The sequence below is a fragment of the Anneissia japonica genome, unplaced genomic scaffold, assembly GCF_011630105.1.
Source record: "Anneissia japonica isolate Jap-2015-1 unplaced genomic scaffold, ASM1163010v1 scaffold724_len3256291_cov202, whole genome shotgun sequence".
In the NCBI taxonomy this organism is placed as follows: domain Eukaryota; kingdom Metazoa; phylum Echinodermata; class Crinoidea; order Comatulida; family Comatulidae; genus Anneissia; species Anneissia japonica.
The window spans coordinates 1,897,357-1,919,863 of NW_022744966.1; the positions used below are offsets into that span (position 1 = coordinate 1,897,357).

General features: G+C 33.0%; 1 protein-coding gene across 6 annotated transcripts in view; it reads right to left on the minus strand.

The window, feature by feature from the left end:
* Positions 1-3,325: 3,325 nt before the first annotated feature.
* Positions 3,326-22,507, minus strand: part of LOC117119826 (28S ribosomal protein S11, mitochondrial-like) — a 65,474-nt gene continuing 46,292 nt past the window's right edge. For all 6 annotated transcript variants that reach the window (XM_033264773.1, XM_033264772.1, XM_033264770.1 and 3 more), the window contains exons 4-7: positions 17,190-17,218; positions 11,794-11,868; positions 8,966-9,031; positions 3,326-4,854 (exon numbers count right to left, since the gene is read on the minus strand). In XM_033264773.1, coding sequence (XP_033120664.1) covers positions 4,747-4,854; positions 8,966-9,031; positions 11,794-11,868; positions 17,190-17,218 — 278 coding nt within the window. In that variant the 3' untranslated portion in view covers positions 3,326-4,746. The remainder of the gene's footprint in view (positions 4,855-8,965; positions 9,032-11,793; positions 11,869-17,189; positions 17,219-22,507) is intronic.

The following is a 22,507-nucleotide window of genomic DNA, read 5'->3' on the forward strand; positions in this document are numbered from 1 at the left end:
GAAAGCAAAGTGGGCGTGGTCGAGCTTCAATTAATAGGTTCCAAAAGTGGTCCTGGGGGTGAAGCCCCCGAAAATTTTGACAATTCAGGGGTTTCAAAGGCTTATTAAATCCCCCCGCTGTCGCCACCCCTGGTGGGGTTCTGGTGCCTGGGGCCACGGTGGGGTCGGGGGCGAAGCCCCCGAAGCCAGAGCAGTTTTTGTGTTTAATGGGTCTATAATAATGTTATAAAAGCAGTTTGGCCTATGTTTTGAAAAAGATCTATGTAATGAAAAGGTGGTAATATAATAAAATTAGAAATTATTTTCTGAGAATTGGCATGTTTAAATCACACCGAAAGATATAAAAAAAAGCTCTTCGCATAATCAATATCAATATACTCAACACGTTTATTATTATAAAACAAAAAAAAAGCTATTCTTCTTTTTCCTCCTACTCTTCTTCTTCTACTACTTCTTCTTGACTCTCATAATAATAGTACTATTTTACTACATGGCTAAAAAAAACTTGTCAAGATAACCTATCTCGTCATGACAACAAAACATTTTTAGTATGTCGACTTGCCAAGATAATCTATCTCGCCATGTCGACATGATATGTATATTATGTCGACTTGACAACATAATTATCTTGACAAGTCGTCAAGTCGAATGGCACTTAGGTGCTTCCGTAGTTTCATGATTCTTTATCACTAAACATTAACAAATACTCGTTTTGACGCACTCCGTTCTGTAGCGTGTCTGCTGTTTAAAACAAACTTCCTAGCCTAATTTTGAGACTGGCTATGATGACTGAGATGGACTATGTTGATTTATTAATAATATTTTGTTTGGGATGAAAAAAAAGGAGAGTCCTTTTCCCCAAAATGCTCCATCAGCACATAGTTTAGTGTGCGCGATGGACAGTATGGCTATGGAATTTACTAACCACACAATCCACATTTAGGTGATTAAGTCGCAGAACTTTATTTGCATTTGGTGGATTAAGTCGCAAAACTTTAGCTTCGTTTGGTGGCACCATTTACTCTAGGTAGACGGCGACCGGTTTCGTTACCGGTTGGTACATTTCTTACAAACATTCAACCAAAGGCCAGTGAAAGTTGAGACGACAGCCGTGTTTTTATCGATGTTTGCCATCCTTATGTGTGCCATCGTAAAGGAATTGCGTTTTAATTTAAATCTCCGAACTTCTGAAGCTGACATATTCTATGAATGTAGGCTTGTAATGCAGGCTACAATTTACAAACGGGTGGGACTCATTCAAAAATTCGAGGGGGTTCGCTAGAAAAAAGGGGGGTTCGCTAGAAAAGGGGGGTTCGCCCGAACCCTAAAAACCCCCCCTGGCTACGGGCCTGGTATGCATATATCACATTCATATATATAAATATATGTTAAAAAGTAGATAAAAATATATATATAAAACACTGTCTTTACCTTTCTTTGATGATATATATATATATATATTAGTAGTGAAGGCGATGACAATGAAAAAAATATAATATAAAATCAAGAGCTGTTAACACCTGTCTCTTTTACACATCTAGATGTGAATAAGAGACAGGATTTAAGATTATGAGTCAATTGCGTTTTTCAGAGAACTCCATTTAAAAAAAATATATATCTTCTTTGCAGTTAACCAGGGCAATATATTTCTCCATTTCATATTATTTTTTTTTATTTCAAGTTTTAAAGCATAGACACAAGGCATGGCATCTGTCTCTTATACACATCTAGATGTGTATAAGAGACAGGAAACATTGAAAGAAAACTGTTGTTAAAGATTGTTCAGCAATATCGTAATATCATAGACGGGGTTCCTGTTCAAATCGAAAATGGACCCGTTTTATAATACAGGTCTCCCTCTAATTCAGACAACTCTATATATAGCGGGAGGCAGCAGGTTCGAATAATTCTGTACGAAACCATTTTTCATACAACGGATATAAAGGAACTTTTCGTTGATGGGCTATGCTTGATACGATATTACATCATGTTCCTATTTCGAGCACTGTTATTATTTATCCACAGGTATTTGTTTATATTGAGTTTACAGTGATACGCATTTTAAACAGCAAATGAGAGGAACTGCAAGTGCAAAAAATATTATTGTATTCTATGTAGCTGCATACCCATAGGACCTTAAAAAAAGATAGTAGAAAAAAAATTATCAAATGTACCAGTTGTACCAGTATTAACTGGTACATTTACAGTATCTGGGAAGGAGGTGGTGTTGTCAAAAAGTGCAACAGTGCGTCAGTTCTCATCTCCATTCATACATTTGATCTTGGGAGCCAAAGAAATGTCTCTTGAGGTGTCCTATCATTTTATGAATATATTAGAAAATAGGTTTATGGATTTATGTGCCGACTTTATTTATCAGAAAATCTGATGAAGTCCACTGTCTGTCTCTTATACACATCTAGATGTGTATAAGAGACAGGTATATATGTGTGTCTGCAAAACATAACCACTGCCTTGTATTTTGTGGTCACAAAATGTTGTTCTTATGAGAATTCATACTGTATAACCTGTTTATCATAATAACAGCAATAATGCTGATACCCATAAAAATATGTATGCAAAAGTAGATATTACAATTTTTTAAAGGAATTATGTGAATGTAGTATCCAGATGGATATACAGACTTGATATAATTTACAGACTTTTGTGACTGGCTCCCTGCAGTTAAGTTGGATGAACATTTAAGATCCAAGTCAAAAATAAACTGTTGATGCCTTTAGTTGTCGTGTCTTTAGTTTTCCCTGGCATTTCCTGAGCTATGCTTGGTTTTCCATCAATCCAGGACCATCCATTCCTGAGGCATGCCTGATTTTCTCTCAATTCTCAGCCTTTCCCGATGTATGCCTAGCTTCTGAACTTCCTGTGGTTGTGTGTGAGGTTTATCTTTGTCACCCTTACACACGGCCACAGAAAGTTCAGGTGCCAAGAATTTCCAAGTTGAAGTTTTTCACGTCGAAACACAAGCTGTTCATTTTTGTACCAATGTCCAATGAAAACAGGCAGAATTTACCTGTTTGTGTGAAATCACAAAAAAAAATGAATAACATATAATGTAACTTACCAATCAATAATGAATATATGACTTAACCATCCACTGCTCAATATATAAATTAACTGACCAATCAAGAATCAAAATATAACCTACCAATCAATAATCAATAAGGAATTAATTGATCAACCCAATTGGAGAATGATATCTATTGGGAATCAAGTTACAAAAAGATAATTTGGATGAGTGACGAGAAGCAGAATTTCTTCAACTGTGAAATCAATTAGAAGACAGAATGATGTCAACAAGAGCCAGCGATGACGTGAATGCTTACCGGTCACTGGTAACATTTATTCAAGCTTTGGAGTTCATTTAAACAGGTGTAACAGTATTCACAATTACGGTGACTTAAGCAACTACTAAAAAAAGTGATGCATTGAGTTCACAAGTCAAAGATGTGTAATATACACACGTTTAGGTGATACACACAATTATCAGAGGAGATGCAAAGATTTGCAATTCAACCTCCAACACAAACATATAGGTTTCCATTTTAATGTTCTAGAAAATTATTGGTGAATATTCTTAGAAACAACGTACGTAATGGTAACAGAAAATAAGCAGGGAAAAATGGTAACAAAATAGCAAACCAAGACATTTCGTCATTTAAATGAATTAAGAAGTTAAAAAAGAAAAAAACATAAAAAAAACATAGCAAACTAAACCTGTAGACAGATGACAGCTAAAAAATGGGCAAAAATTCTGTTTTGAAGGATATATCAGGATAAACCTAGTAGTATTAATGTATTTACTAATAGTACTGTAATATATTATTAGCCATTGCAGTGTTGCAATCAACCATCCAGATATAACAAAATCACATGTTCATTTCCATTTATTTATTCTATATATGAACAATGACCATACAATACATTTACATAAACATAATTAATGATGAATATAAAAAATGCTGCCATCTGTTAATGAGGGTGGAGGGGGTGGAAATGCAAATAATTATTCTGTCGAAATGTGTAAAGGAAAGAAGAGAATTATCTACACTGACAAAAAAAAACATTGTCAGGGAAAAACTAAAATTTAGAATATAAAAAAAGAATTAGACTAATTATTGTAAAATATTGATAATATCAAGCAATGTGGTTGTTGCATCTAACCCTGAACATTTTAATCAGTTGTGGTACAACAAGGAAAGAACTTCTTGGAATATTCCCACACACCAGCTGGTACAGGTTAACAAGCAACAAAGGTGTTGAGAATATGCTCAAATCTAATGTTAATTGTATTGTTAAAATGTATTCAGTTAAAACATACCAAAAACAAAACTAAAATCATTTAAATATTCTCAAATCTAATGTTACTTGTATTGTTAAAATGTATTCAGTTAAAACATACCAAAAACAAAACTAAAATCATTTAAACAAGAAATATTATAATTCCTAGTAGTTTGTGTTTATAAATTGCATCAATTTTGAAAGATTTTGTTGTTTTTAAAACCAACTATTGTGTATCTTCGTTATTATTGCTTGACTCGATTCATTGCAACAATTAACAGAGCATCATAGCTAATAGCTGATATTGTACCATAGCTAATGCCTGACATTGTACCATAGCTAAGTCTGATATTGTACCATAGCTAATGCCTGACATTGTACCATTGCTAGCAACATCATCACCACCATCAGTGGATATTAGATTGACAAGTGCTGAAGCTGCTCATCCAATCAAAGTCTCCGAGCCTTCCTCGGACGGCAGCCATTATGGGGCACTGGTGTATTGTCGGTGATTGATATAATTTCCAAACCACCCATTTGTAGACCTTTAATAGATGCCTGGATAAAAAATAAAAACCAAAAAGGAAATGATAAATATTAATATATTATACATATATTATTAATCTTATTTTAATATTAACAATGTATAACTAAATATAATTTTACCAAGCAATCCATTTTTTTTAATGTATTGCATTGATATTGTTGGAATATACTAAATATATATTTTTAGTTTTTAGTTAAATCTGTTAATTGCTACAGTAGAATGCAACAAATTATACTGTATAACCATTAACAGTTAACCTGTCACTAAAATAAATGTTCTGGGAAAAATTATAAGCTATTTACATGATTACAGAGATAAGTAGATATTGATGGCTACATAGATAGATAAAGTATAAGTGTGTTTATAAACAAATACCAAGAACAGGAAATTTAATAAAATTAGTGCAGTTGTGTAAAGTATACACCAGATTACTATTGAATGAGGAAATATAAACTTAAAATGTATACATCTGGTAGTAAAAGGGGAACTTCCTTCTCCTGTCCACAACTTAGGGAGATCATTGTAGGCACAAAAGAATAAATATGGGCAAAAAGTAATTATGACAAAATGTTTTTGTGAAGATCACTGATAAATTTATATTGAGAATGGAGTAGAGCTGTATACTGCATGGTTGTTAAAGGTGCTCTTTTTTGATCTCGATGTCCTGGGTTCAAATACTGTGAAGTGACTTAATAGGATTTTTTAATTACTAGACAATATAACTCCAATGCTTAAATCGAGTTTACTGTACGTAGAGCATTTTGTGTATATGTTTGTCTTGTGAAAGGTATTGCTACTAAGACTAAGATCGCTATAGGCAATCATTAGCCCAAGTTACTTTTAATAAATAAATCATAACATATACAAAGTAGTGAACAAGGAAACAGATAGAACCACAAAATGACTAATCGCATGGCCAGAGATGACTGAGAGTAACATATGATTCAATCTAACTCATCAACCTCATCTTGTCAACTAAACATAAAAAAAAAATTTTAACTCGTTACATGACCTTCATTAGTGGTAACGAGCAACAATGAAGCGCGACTACAGTACGTTCTTAAACACCTATAATAAACCAGTCATCAGTTACACTTGTTAGTCATCCAATTCAATCTCATAAAAAAATCGAAGTGTTTGATTCTATGAAAATCATCATTTTCATCATTGGTACTGAGAAACATCTCTATCAGTGATATTTAAAAATGTTAATCAAATTTACATGAAAATTACTTGAGGAATTGTTATTATACATTCATGCATACCATCAAAATTCAACTTATTAACATTTTGCTATTAATTAGTGGTAAAGTTCATGTATGTACAACACAGTGTTTACTTAAAAGAAAGATATGCTCAAATGCTTCCAATTAAAATAATAATTCATTAATTAAAAGATATTCTGCTTCTGAATATTAATTATTATAACAGCATCAGATCCTTTTAAGAAGATGAAAATAAATACTACTATCTGAAGGTTAACAGCAAACTGCAAAAAAACATTTGTGTAAATTTCTACCCAATTTTGGTGACAAATAATAGTCATGATAGTGATGATGACTTCACCAAACCTGATTTGGGGATTCGGATCAGATGATTGATGACTGGTGCCAACACCAAATAGAAGTGAATCAGCATTTTAGTTGTCACCAAAACTAATTGTTTAAGTAGAATCGGTTGAAATTTCACACCATAGCATCAGTAAGCCTATCTTTAGCACCTTATGACCAACACTAGGCATCCTCAAAACTAAATATCTTCAAAACTAAATTTAACACCCTATGTACTCCTAAACCTCCAGCACAGTCTGTCATGAACTTAGCACAAATCTGCCATAGGCACTCTTAAATGCAGACCTTAACGAACCCTGTGTGAATAGCACTATAACACGCTTATTATTACCTTTTACGCAGAAAATCTAAAAACATGCCAGATATGTAGTAAACACTTAAGCAAAGGTATCTGGATCTTGCTAACACATCATAAAAACCAAGAGCTAGGTATGAGGCCCCATGCTTAAACTCTACCATTGCACAACTATGTTTGGTATGACGATGAAAGCTTTCAGTTTAGTAGGAATGTACGAAAAGCACAGGATAACACAACAAAAGGAAGAACCTAAAACCTGTCTTAAGATAACACAATTAGATTGGCATTAACACTGATTAGGCAACATACTTAAAGGATGGAAGTGAAAATGTGCATTATTATTGATTAATTAATCAATTAGTGCACGAATACCGATTAGGCAACATACATAAAGAACGGAAGTGAAAGTGTCAAGGGTTCAATAACCTTAAATTCCAACTAATTATAATATATTGAAATAAGAGAATAAAAGGAGAGAAAATACGCTCAATATGAACCTTAACATCATACAATTCACATTGTTGCCACAAATAAACATGTTCAGGCACCTCTCCTCGATTCTTTAAATACAGTAGTAGTTAAACAAACACACATCAGGGTACTTATAATAGACCACTTAAAACACTTGTCCAATGCACTCTTGTCTCCATGGCCAGCTCTTTTGAAGTCTCTGTATATAAAATCTTTTAAAATTGTTTAAAAATAATTTCACTCAAAATAACTTGTCTATACTCCTCCTTAAACAAGAAACAAAATAGACAAATTACCTCATTTACAGGTTTATGCAGAATAAACTGAGAGGATACATCCAGCAAACACAAAAAACATAAAGACTTTAACAAAGCAAATGTTCTTTGTTGGACACCAGCAGACTTGGCTTAGATTCTATTACTTAATTCTCAGAAACTGTGAAACTGTTGTTGGTCTAATACACACCAACCTGACTAGGCCCTGACCACATACTAACACTAATCTAAATAACTTACTTAACTTGTGGTTCCAAATGCATTCAATTTTACTTTGGTCAAAGATCACTTGTTCATAATATTTGAATAAAAACGTCTAATGGTGATTTAGTTCAGACATTTAGGTATTCAATTCTAAATTGTGTGTCTAACATGTAACAAAGAAACCAGTATTCAAAACTGAGATACCACAAAGGAGCTAACTCCCCACTGCCCTAAAGAGTTCAAGTATTATTAATGTACATATGCACTTTATTGCACTACAGCTTAAACTCCCTTATTTTTTTTTTCAGGCCTACCCAACACAAGATGTTTTTTTTTGCAAACATTTCTCAGGTCCTAGCCTTCTTCCAAATTTTCGTACTACTCTGTATTTACAATTTTGTATTTTCTTGTTTTGCCTCTGCAAGTAATAAATGTTTTGTTGAATTGAATTGCGTATCTGTGTTGTAACAATTTTCACAGCACTGACTTTTACCACTGCAAGAGTAATTTTTTAATGTTTTGAATATTCAGAATAGTAAATCATTTTAATTATGAAGAACAAGATTGAACAGGCTGGCTAGTTTGTGTTACCATAATTTTAACTTATGATTTAATTTTATCTTATTGTTTCATAATAATGGAGTAAGAGCAGCTTTCTGTTTTGGCTTATGGCTCTTGCTCCTGGCAAGATTGTACCCTTATTTTGCCAAATAAATATTATTATTATCATTATTAAATATAAATATCATATGATGGTCTTTAATGACATGTTATGTTGGGAGAACCACAAAGTGAATTTTAATGATAAACATTAATCCAGATTTTATTGTATACGAGAGATGAATTCATTTCAAATTTGGCAGGAAATCAAGTTGATATTTTTTGCTAACTTCTATAATTCTGTTACTTGTTGGGTTTCATCATACTGTACAATACTACTGGGTGGGGACGTCATGCTACACGGACAGGAAGATTCGTAGAGTGAAGACAGACCAACCAGAGGTCATTAAACTACTTGGTGCATGTAGTGTGATTGTTTATAATAATGTAGTTTTGGAGGATGAAAGTCAGTCTAAGAAATATTTAATTTTTATTTGCTTTAAATTTGATTATCTGACATTTAAAATGTTTAAGCTAGCTTCATTGTAATGCAAACATTAAATCTGTTTGTTGAGGATGAATAAGCAATTTGAATCCTGAATTTTGAACTTGTGTTTTAAGTCTACATAATACTGGACACAAATATAATAACACAATTACTTATTTATTTTTTATTTGGATTTAAAAATGATAACTTTCTCACCTGTCTTCCTGGTCCAATGCCCTTCACCATTACTCGCACCATTTTTACCCCTTTCTCCGCTGCTCTCTGAAGGGGGAAAATTAAAATTTATTCCATTTTACATGTAATAAAGAATATTAACAGTAAAACAAAGACAAATACTGTAGTAACATCTAATTGCTTGCCAGTTCAAAACAAAGCCACCAATCATAGCCTAGTTGTCATTTGCTTAAACAAAAATGAGCCAATTAAAATCTGTCATAGGAATCCCCCTGACGATAATTCACCTGATTGGAGACACAGATGGAAGTTATCATCAACACAACTCTTTTTCTTAGGTAATGCTAACCACAAAGACATAACTGTTTAACTCCTTTATTTTCTTAACTTTCCGCAAAAAAAAATTGCCTAGCATTAGACACTTCCTGTTTGTGATGTGGGTAACATGATCACCTTGATTTTTGTGGTTTTAATCAGACGTTTTTGGTATACTTTAAAACCAAGAAATTTCACTTAATTTCATTAAACTTTCGCAAATGGTCCACATTTCGCGAAAGTTTCATGGCGCCAATAATTTTCAGGTCACATTTTCTATGTTTGAAGTACTGCAAATATTGGAAAGCGCAAAAGATCGGTAGAGTATTATTTGATCATTGTAAATGTTGAATCATGTTTCAGAAATGAGATTTTAGTCATTATAAATCACTGAATTACACCAAAAATAAATTTTAACTTTTTTAATGATAATGAATGATAAACAGCAAGAATTGTCGGTATTTCAAGGGCTAAACTTGCCGAAGACGATGCAAAAATTTGTAAATTCTAGGCCAATTCTAACCTACTCAGTAAGTATACTGATCGGGGATGTACTGATCATCACTGCATGTCATTGCAAATGTGCAACCACTGTGTGGTGTATACTTAAATAGAAGCTAATTTGCATACCATGACATACCATGATGTTCATTCATCATCAATCAATGAATTACAGGAAAATAATTTATTAATAAAACATGTTTTGATAAAAATTGTTCATGGTAAGATGCTTGAACATGGCATAAAAAATTTTAGTATGTCGTATGAGTGAGTACTGTACTAATGAGGCGCCAAGTATAAATTTATTATTTAATACATTACAGCAGATTCAATAATCTGCTGTATCCCTTGCCGTGCCATTTTCGATTGGTGATGGTCGGCGACCTGTAGACCACACACAATAGGCCCTAATTGTAACGTTAGAGCACAGATGAATATTTATTACTTTGTAATTTGCATAACAAATTATTTATAAACCATGGCTTCCTACGATGTCATTATTTATATATAATGGCACTCGACCTCAACGGTTATTTATATATAATTGGCAGTAAGAAACCATTATTTAGATATAATAACCTTGACATGATCACAAGTATGCATTATATACATATAATGAGTTTGAAGTCCAAGCATTATATACATATAATGGTTTTGCGACAGCTATTATTTATATATATATAGTGAAATGTAAAAGCAGTTATTTATATATACTGAGTTTGAAGTTAATTCGTTATTTATATATAATGAAATCAGTGAACTTATTATATATAAATACTTGTAAGTTACTTTTCATTATTTATATATAATGATTTGTTACCTTTTCATTATTTATTTATAATTGAATTAGTGAACTTATTATATATAAATAATTGTAAGTTACTTTTCATTATTTATATATAATGATGTGTTACCCTTTCCTTATTTATAATGAAACCAGTAACCTTATATAAATAATGTTTGGTAACCCTTTCATTATTTATATAATGAAATCAGTAAACTTATTATATATAAATACTTGTAAGTTACTTTTCATTATTTATATATAATGATTTGTTACCTTTTCATTATTTATTTATAATTGAATTAGTGAACTTATTATATATAAATAATTGTAAGTTACTTTTCATTATTTATATATAATGATGTGTTACCCTTTCCTTATTTATAATGAAACCAGTAACCTTATATAAATAATGTTTGGTAACCCTTTCATTATTTATATAATGAAATCAGTAAACTTATTATATATAAATAATGAAAACGTTAACACAATTATTTACTTAATAATCTTTTAGACGTAAATGCATTATATATAAATAACGGGTGATCTATTCAATTATATGTTAAATAATGAACTTTACACTTGGCACCGCATAAGTACTGTGGGTATTTCCTTCTTTGTCATAATTAACTGTGCCTGAGATGGCCAGCTAGGTCTTAGCTGCTGAGGTAGGAAGGCTTATGGCTCCTAGCCTAGGCCTACTATAGCCTGGACAGTGGCTGTAGGCCTAGCCTAGGCCTAGAACTCACGATACGATGTTTTCAGCTATTGTATGGTATTCCTCTCATGAATGAAATATTTTGCGACTTGCGAAAGTGTAATGTTGCGAAAATGGCATGAATTTGAGAAAGTTTCGTACCACAAAAGTTTCTGGTTTTACAGTGAATGTTTCAATCAGCCTGAATCCACAGTATACTACCATTTTGTAATGCTGGTAGAAAATTTTACATCCTGAGCTCTCTATGTTAAAATTAGTTACTATGTGATATTAAAAATCCAGATTTGAGTTTAGGAACAATACTATAGTCACTATGCCACTGTGTTACCCTGACAGCCATTAGCTGCAGATCAGCATTTACAATGTACATCCTCCTCCACTCCCTGAGAGACAAATGTGGGTGTTTCCTATAAACATAAACAGCAGCACCGGCAGCAAGCATTAGTCCACCCATGTGATTATTACTCGAGAATATGGTTCTTAACCACAGCACCAAAATTATGGCTGGCTGCATGGCACACCATCACTTACCGTAGCAGCTGCTATGGCAGCAGTCTGGGCTGCAACACTTGTCCCTTTCTTGGCATTTTTAAATCCTTCAGAGCCCTGTATAATAATATAAACATACAATTAATTACAATTAAATAGATATTGAGCCATCATATAGCACACTAAATTTTCAAATTTTAGGTGAAAGTATGCAATAAAACCTAGATTATATTATACAGTTAGAAGAACAAAATCATACAATTTGTTGAAGTTGAATTGCATATTACCGATATTCAACTAAAATTAGATTTAGTGGCTAGTAAATGCGCACAAACCAAATCAGACACAAGACTGTTTAATGGTAATTATAGTTGATTATATACCGCATACATAGATTCTAGGCATGTGATTGGTTAAGAAGCGGGCAATAGAAAGTACAAATTCAGACCTACCAACTCACGCGATCATGTCGGGTGTCACCTGATATTTAAACAAATCTCCAGTTCTCCCGATCAAATGTAATTTTCACCCGATTTCACAGGCCACCCCCTCTCACCAAAAATACTCCAATTTAGGCATAATTTAATTGACTTGATCGTTATTATTTAATGTATTCGCCGCCTGCTCGCTTCGCGGTGCAATAAACAAAAGCCATTTTCAATTCGAATGTCACCACCAACGGCCAATGATTTGTAGTGAAGTGACTTTCTTGGTGTCTTACATCATCTTTTGTTATTTCTGGAAATCTCCAGATTTTTTGGTAAATCTCCAGATTTTTTTAAGATTCTTAAAAAAATCTCCAGATTTTCATGACCAAAGGGTTGGCAGTTGGATAGTACTTTTCTGCACTGCTGCGTAATGTGCAATCTCTAGTAGCTATGTAAAGGAGACACAACCTCTATGACCAATGCTGTAGCCAGCTATTGGGACAGTCCCACACAATTCTTCTAATGGGTCCACTTTCTAAAAATGGGTCCAAATTATGCAATTTCATGAATAAAATGGGTACAATTTTAAGAAAATGGGTCCAGATTTTTCATATTTTTGCGTAAAATGGGTCCACATTATTTGAATATACACGTAAAGTGGGTCCACCCTGATATTGTCCCACACTGTTTGAAAATCTTGGCTATGGCACTGTCTACAATGCTGAGAGATTGGCCCTTTGATCGCCTATGCCTAGTAAGTAAGCCTAGGCCTACCTGGGGTGTACTAATTTCATTACTTTTTTAGGTCTTGAAGAATCTATTTAGAGGTATATAATACAAATATGGATTGCTATAGATTTGGGGAACGCTGAAATAGCTCTTCAGTGATGTAGAAACCATAGGCTACATTCTTCATATCAAATCCGGGTAATAGATGCACCATTTTCCTCATGAGCCATCAATATTTGTATATTATGATCTTCATCACCTTTGTGGCCAAAGCAATGGTATTTCAGATTCTAAGCCCCATCTAGCAGCACGTTCTCATATCTAACGTTGACCCCAGAGCTGGTAGAGCCAGGTCTGATTGGCAGAGGTAATATAAAAGGTGGCTTGACTTGAGTACTCAAGCCATCCTCTGGGAGAGTCTAGTTTATGTCTACTTCAAATGATACATCACTTGAATATGTATGGTAGTAAACACAGGTTTGAAACTAGGCCAATATTACTATGTTTATAGGTAACATGGAACCAAATCTGAACTTGCATTATTATTATTTTATTGAACTTGACTTGCTAGCCAACCAACCCACAACCCAAGTAACACTTTGCCACACTTGGGGCATTTTAACATGTAATGTTTGTTACATTTAATGAAACCGACCCTCCATAAAAGTTCACAAGGTTGATATGCCAATTGTATAGGATCTGGTTTTTAAAATAAAAAAAAATAGTATATCAAATAAATCAATCACCACTGATTGACAATCAAATGTTTACCTTTATTGGTGTATGCAATGCATGGTTTATTAAATACAAAAAAAGAAAATACTGTATATACAAATTTTATGAGGGTGTCAAAATGACAAAAATCCTACATGTACTATGGGAAGATAAAATGGGTTGAGAGGTTTCAATCTTTTGAAAATAATTAAAAATATGATTTTATCACACAGTGCAGACTAAGAAACACATCAGTTACGTCTATCAACCAATATTTTGATTTTTAAAAAATAAATAATACTCAATTTTAATTGTTGAGTTGAGTGGAAAATGTTGGAATAGGAGGAGATGTATCATATCCCGGAGAACCATCAATTATCTATAAATAATAGACATCCTCTGGGATGTACTTCATTATCTTTGTTTACTAGTCTGCTGTTGCTCTCATTAACATAATACAACCATTAAATATGTTGCTGATTCAACGACTGTATAAAAAAATAATCTATTCAATCTAAAAAAATAATTTGTAATGTACAGATACTACAAACAACTTGAATACCAATAACATAATATGCAAATAAGAAAATCAATTGGAGGCAAACAAATTAGAAGCTTGGATGGAAATGAACACAGTCATTCTCTAAGAGAAATATTTGTGAACAAAAATATGAAGAGTTAAAAACTAGGATAAAGTTATTATAGTTATACATCAATATTTAAAAGATAATAAGACAATTTAAATTCTTGACCATGAAAAATATGCCTATCCTTCTACACAAACATGATAGGCACAAGAATTTGATTAATTTCGTAAATAAAGACAAATATTTTTACCTTTTAAACGTATACCAGGAAAAATACTTTAAAACTGATGGAAATAAAATACTGTATTTTTTAAATAAAATGTATGTAACAGTTGATTAATAAAATAAAACATCTGCTTTCGGATATTTATTCTAATTTTGAGGTTTCTTGTTCAAGTTTGGCTGTGTTACAAAGCACATTCTCTAACAAACTACTGTTATATTGATTAACCAATAGACCGAATCGGCGACTCCAGCTATTACTGGTGACGTGACATATAGTGGGTACAAAATGTAAACATACCCATCGTAAACCACAGTGCGCTCATTGAACACAGTATATTGCGAGAGTTATGATGTATTTTAGACAGCAACCTAAATTAAAGTAAGGCAGTAGGCCTATGTTTCTTTTTAAATAGTGATTTATAATTACTTTGGCAATCTCCATGTATTTTATTTAGGCTCTGGAATGCTGCTAGTGTACGGTAGGCTACATACAGTTAGGCCTACTACTAGGCTGCACTGTGAGTGTTAAACCTTGACTAGGGCCCAGAGCAGGGAGGGAATTGTTATCCCTCGACTATATATCTCTGTAGTCGAGTATTGTAGGTAATAAAGTGGAAACTAACCCTTAATGGTATGGATTGCTCAACCAAACTTGTGAAACAGGCTGGTGATAATATGCCTGGTTGGTATGGTACATCCTAATGCCAGTACGTAATAATAATATGTCATACGATGATCATTATCCTCGGCAGTAACTACAAGCATCCTATGATTTAATTTTAGATTTAAAATAACTGTAAAATAATACTCTTGCAACGAATGGGGAGATTCGTTTTTTTTTTTTATGCTGCGATAGCATTTTGTCATGAATAATATTCTTGACTTAGGCCTAGGCCTAAAAAGTAACTTAGCTAGCGACGACTCCCCTGACTAGAGCAATATGCACGTCATAAAGGTACCGTACCTTGACCAGGGCCCGGAGCAGGGAAGGGGTTGTTATGCCTCGACTATATATATATCTCTGTAGTCGAGTAGGTAATAAAGTAAAAAATAACTATTAACGTTATTGATTGCTCATCCAAACTTGGTCTAGGAAACAGGCTGGTGATATGGGCTTATTTGGCATAGTACATCCTAATGGCAGTACGTAATAATAATATCTGTTATGTCATATGATGATCATTATCCTCGGCAGTAACTACAAACATCCTATGATCTAATTTTGGATTTAAAATAACTTAAAAATAATACTCATGTAACAAATGGGGAGATTCGTTTTTTTTTTTTTTTTTTATGCTGCGATAGCATTTGTCATGAATAATATTCTTGACTTAGGCCTAGGCCTAAAAAGTACCTCAGCCACCGGCGACGAATCACTAGAGCAATATGCACGTTGTGAAGGAACCGTACCTTTCCTTGAAAAACTTCCAGGCTTTATTCCCACTATCCATTAGAGCCTCACCAAACCAAATTGGTAAATATTTGATAATTTAATTTTGAAACACTTCTAAGTAATTTACCAAATTATAACTCGCATTCCAATCAACATTTGCAACATCTATGATGTAACTTACATCAACAAGGCGGAGCCATATTTAATGCACTGTCGTCTCCCGATCTCGATAGATGTAAACAAACCCTAATACCCACTATAAGTCACGCGATCTGAGCAGCCGATTCGGCCTATTGATTGATTGATACAGTAGATCAAATTTGTTGAGAACAATCAAAATAAAATATAGCCTATTCACTTCTCATCTATAGTCACACGTTAAGGAACTTTTTAATTTTTAATATCAATCTAAATTTTAAAATGTTGGTTTACAGTACAAAAACCTTAAACTAATAAACAATTGATATGAGAAAGGATAGCATGTACACACACACACACTAAACCTCGGAAAACAGAAAGCTAGCACTAATATAATCATTGCCTTTCATCCTCACAGATACCATCACAAGTCTCAACAGATTTCCACTTAGTTTATCAGATTCTTCACTTCCTAAAAATAACATTAAAAAAACATCCAAAAAACAAACCATTCTGATACTGGCAGGCTAAAGATTTCAAACATGGGTGTGTTCCGTTTGACCGTTATATTTGGCCGTTCGCATTGCATGTGGGTACTGTTTGAAAATAAACAGATTCTGATTGGCCGACTGTTGTGAAACATGACCGCTCATGTTAACGATAAAAGCTCTTCATATTCTTGAAACCCGTCCAATTTTGCATCGCTGATATTCTACTACTATGTACACATGCTCACTACAGTTACCACCACTAGTTACTTTTTCTGATATTTTTTTATATCACACATTGTTTATAATCATCACAATATTCTGTAGGCAATAAATAATGCTTGAAAATATTCACCTTAGTCGTCAATAGCAATTGACATGAAAATGATACAGACACATGCCATGTACCAAATGTCGAGTACTAACGGAGAAGGAAAATCTGTTCTTAAAGAAGGTAATGGAGAGAAAATGATAGGGTCATAGGAAGGGGGTCAAGTAGTTGAATGCTATAAAAAGGTGGGCTGGAGACCAGTAGACAATTATTTCCCAATAAGGTTAATTTCCCCTTGGTAACATTACACTCAATGCGAATCACAAATATAAATTGCTATTTTGGTAACATTGTATTCATAGTGACTCATACAATTTTAAACAGATGTAAAGTAAGAATATAAGGTGAATAAAATGAGTCACAAGTTGGACCTTGAGATAAAATGAAGCAAACAATTCTACTTACACATGTTGCTTTTGATATATATTTACGAACTGAAAGATACAAAAATATAAAAATATGGTTAATAAATAAGTCAAATAAATAAAAAGGTTAATTAATTATGTCAGATAAATTTACCAAAAGTAAATAATAACTTGTGTTAGTACAAGTGCATCTACCATAGCATAGCACCACACATCAATATCTTTAGGCACAAAGCAGCCCACACAATAACCATGTCTGCCACATAGTGCTTTAGCACCACACATTAACCTCATCGAAATACGAAATACAAATGAACTTGATTATCTTTCATTATTAATAACAAAAGAAAAGCATCTTCAGTTGGCAAACGCAGACAAAATATGTTAAAATCCAGAAGAACATCATCTGCCACTTACTGTGGCACTGCACCACTACACATCAAAAGCATCCACCAAAAAGCACTGAAGTGCAGGATTGGTCCCCAGCACATCACCATACTGTACATCAACTTCATACAGTATGCTACAGATCAGCACAATACCACAAATCATAGATATTTAACAGACTACAATAAGTCTATATTGAGCCTTGGTAAAAATCCTTGTTGTTGTCATTATCAATATTATTTATTTAATTATATCATTGTTTATTATTGAGTAATGATTTCCAGATGCAGAACATGATCCTTATACTAAACCACGCAAATTTAGAAAAGCTTAAAATTACTAATTTGACTAAAAAGTACTTCTGCGTAATAGCTTGTACCTGGTGGTTTTGACAAATTCGCTGAAGCCTATAATAATAGCAACAGAATTGATAAAGAAAACAAGTTAAACATGCTCACACCACTGTGATTCCGGATGATATACACAAACAAAGTAAAATGCTTGAAGAATATTTAAGTGCTATAACTAACCACAGCTTAGTCCTACGCATTCAAACTACACACCATGTCCCAACAGACAAAGGGGATACATTCTGACGATACATCGTAATGATACATAACTTAAAAGGCATGTGGGGAGAGCAGAAACTGATTAGGATAGTGAGAATAAGTAGGAATACTCTAGGAGATGTAGGAAAATAAGAGTGCTTGAAGAAGCAGTTCCATAAAGAGATGAATTAAAAAATATAATAATACAGCATATTGTTATAAAAACTAATGCAACTCCTATATAAATAAAACAATTTATCTAATATTTATAGAATGGAAATGTACTGCTACATAAACCAAGTCTTTAAGGGTTCGAGACAAGTTTTAATGGTAATAACAAATTTTGGCATTTTCTAGGATTTTAATGTAAACACTAGAATTGGGAGAGAACACATTTAACTACAGTAGTCTATATCCAACTCACAAACTTAAGACGATAATAATAATAATAATAATAATAATAATAATAATAGATGGATTTAGTGCAAATAAAAAGGTCTCTATGCGCTCGGGACTAGACGTTGCACTTAGATAGGCAAAATTCCTACAAAGTATTATCTCAAAGTCCAAAATCTTTTATCAAATCAATATACAATAATCATAAGCTTGCTAGCGGTTGCATGAAACAGGATTCTAACATAATTAATAGATTAGCAATTTAATCTACTAGATGAAGGTTCATAAAGTACAAGATATCAAATGCAATACCAATTAACCAATCACCAATTTTCAATTAAGAATGAAAGCAATCAACGCTGTTACCCAATAACAAAGCAACATTAATTCATTATGGGTAATATTAGAGGAAAATAATATTTAGTCTTCAAATTGTTTAAAGGGAAAAAATATATTTGCAGAAAAACTAATGTTTTGACAATACTGACCATAGGGTAACAATATTGGGAATATTTTGGATTTTGGATAGTTAGACTTGGGGTTAGAAAAATTGAAGGTAAATACTTCAAAATAAAATAAAACTTGTTTTTTAAATAATCAAGCTAATATTAATAACATCAAGGTGTATAAATCAAATAAACAATAGGAAATTGGAAAGCTATCTCAGTATCTAATTATGTTAACAACACTGCAGATAAATAGAAATGTATTAAAGAATAACATCAGAAATGGAGGAAGTTTATCTAGACGATTAAACAGATTTTAACAACACACAAGATATTTATTATTATTATTATATAAATATAAAAAAAATGGGAAGGTTATCTGTAGACAGTCAAATAATATCAACACTTATGTGATCAACTTACTTAATAGTGAACTTATATTTGAAATGCTGCCAATTGCGAAGAAGGTTCTTAGTAACAAACAAACTAGCAGGATACATTTCACAACTTAAAAACAAAACTCCAACGTAGAAATCAATCCAACCTTAGAGTAGTTGGCCTCTCAATACCAGTCAGAACAAAAGTACTATACTTAGCAGTGATTTCTCTCTACTGATGTCGGTGAACTGGAAAAAGGATGTGGTAACGAGTAGCCTATAGAGTACTGAGCATTCCATGTTATGACTCAGTCCCACATGCCTAACCAATACAGTACCCCATACCTGTGGCTTGCTTAAGTTCTCTATGATTGGTCCTTTAGTCTTCCCGTTTCTAAGCTGGTTTGATGACTACCTATCTTAGATGATATTAAACAATGCTGGGAATGTTGTTAGCACTTGATTTATTTTAAAGACCCATAAAGTGTACATGTGCAGGCAACCCATATTTTGTTATTGTTGCTCTAAGACATTAAGTAGGAGGAAAGAGGAAAAGCAGAAACAAAGTGAAAACGACTTATAAGAGGAAGGGGACTTGTGGCCATTAAGGTGTGTGAATCTGTTGAGATCCTTGGTACAGGAATTGATCAACATGTCCGTTGACACCGTTGTCAGCTTCATAATATTTCTCTTTTGTTAATCTCCTACAGTATCTCAATCAATATTAGGATTCAGGGACGGCGGAGGGGGACCCCTCCCCCCACCTTTGAAAGTTAAAGAAAGAAAAAGAAAAATATTGATTGCAAAAAAACGCCTCAGAAGCTATTTTCGGGCATCTAGAAAACAAAAATTTCGCGAGGATTCTCCCGGACCCCCTAGGGTGGAGTTATCACAATCAGCTCAACTTTCAACCCTTTTGGCCCTTCTTTCGGACATTTCTGGATCCACCCCTGGGATTCATACTTTTTCAACCTTTGCTTATTTTGCTTCTTTGTGGTATATTATTGATAATCTAAATCTGAAGAATAAAATCATAGTTACTAAAAATTAAATGCCCAGTTTACACTAAATCACACATACACATTGATCTGATGTGGAAATGATAATGTCTTAGACCTGGAATGTTAACGAGTATAATATTAATAAAGTTCCACCTATAGGGTATTTCAAGATTCTGCCCACCTCATCTGAAATGCCATTTTGATCATATCACTGTCATAAGCATAGTTACGAGGGGAAGTCGCCTAAAATTTAGAGCGCCTACAAAATTAGTTGCTCATAAAAAAAATGCATATGTAGCCATAAACAACTGGGACGCTTTATAAAAAATAACCAAAAAAACTGTCGGACATTAGCTTATTTTAACATACAGTACAAGTTTACAATGATCAGAGGGATAGAGTACTGTAAAGGGATCAGCCTCTTTATTTTTGTATTGTATATTCTTGTCTGCTTGTCCTTAATTGTGGTGTCATGATTGATTCTGTATACAAAAAGAGGAAAAAGAGATTTGTATCTAAAACGAAAGGCGTGACATACAACAGAGAGAAATGGGTAACATTTCTTAATATTTTGTTTAATTTTCTCTACAGTTATATGTTGCAAATGGTATACAAATAATCAGAAACAATATTTCACAATGGTCAATGTTAGTGAATAAATTTCTGAATAGGTTTCAGAGTCTAGATGATATACATGGATAATTATCATGAAAAACTCATACATTTGTTTAATTTTATTAATTGTTAATTAGGAAATATACCATATGAAAGAACATTTTACAGAAAGGATGATTGAAGTCTCCAAGGATTAAAAGTCAATACTCATTGGGTTTCAAGCCAACCACGTTAATCTAACAAAAGGGGGAGTCTAATTATTAGCCACCAGGTTGTGTACCAAACTTTCATAAATAAAAAAAATTAAAAACCATACAAGCAATGAGTTGCTGTTTCCGATGAAACTATAATGTCAGTACACACAGTTGGGAGTACAGAATCACTTGATCATCAGTAAATGAACAACACTAATTAATCAATATCTAGTTCAAGTTCAACTTTATTTATCCAGAGGCCTAGATCAACACAGGTTTGTTCTTCCCTGGGGCCATGCACATGGTAAATACAAAAAATACAATATTTACAATACAATATAATACAATATTTATATTTATATTTTGAACAGCAAAGTAAAAATCAGAAATTAAATATGTAAAATAATGTTTAAAGCTGACTTAATTTGAATTTAAAGGAACGCAGTGTTGGGGCTGTCTGAATGTCAACACTGAGGTTGTTCCATTCCAATGCCTCTTATATATAGGATAGACTGCGTTTTTTGTATTCAGCCTTAGGTAATGGCAGAAAATCATTTGAATGTCTTAAGTTGTAATTATTTACATAGTACAGTAATTACAAATACTTAAAAGATAGGTAGGTGGCAAATGATAAAGAATGTTATATACAAATATATTGTGATTAAAGGTTTTACATTTCTGAAAAGTGTTTTCCATTTAAGTTGGTTTCTAATTTTTGTACTAGTATAGATGTATCCCAATATGGCCCACAAATTATTCTTCCTGCTCTATTTTGGATTAAGGTATTTGTAAACTTTGTAAACGTTTGGCTTTTGTTACCCCACACTTAGACTATACAACATTACAATACTGGAGATGTGGAAGAACAATACTGTACTTTCATTTAGGATGATGTCGATGTCAATGTCAGGTGATGCATGTTTTTGGTGCAATATAGATTAAATGTATACTAACAGCCACATTCTGATATATTTCTTGTTTTAGGGCCTGTTTCTACTGACAAAATACAAAAGTACGGTATTCAGTGAAACCGGATTTCATAATTGTTTATAAACAAAGACTGCATTGCAGTTTAATTTTAACACGAACAGAAACTGGTTTCTCCTAAGGTCGTTGTGCAATGACGTCATTTTTACCCACAGCGAGTTCGTTAGGCGAACTAGCTAGCCGGCTAGCCTTACCCTTATAAGAGACAGATCCACCCCTGGGATTCATACTTTTTCAACCTTTGCTTATTTTGCTTCTTTGTGGTATATTATTGATAATCTAAATCTGAAGAATAAAATCATAGTTACTAAAAATTAAATGCCCAGTTTACACTAAATCACACATACACATTGATCTGATGTGGAAATGATAATGTCTTAGACCTGGAATGTTAACGAGTATAATAT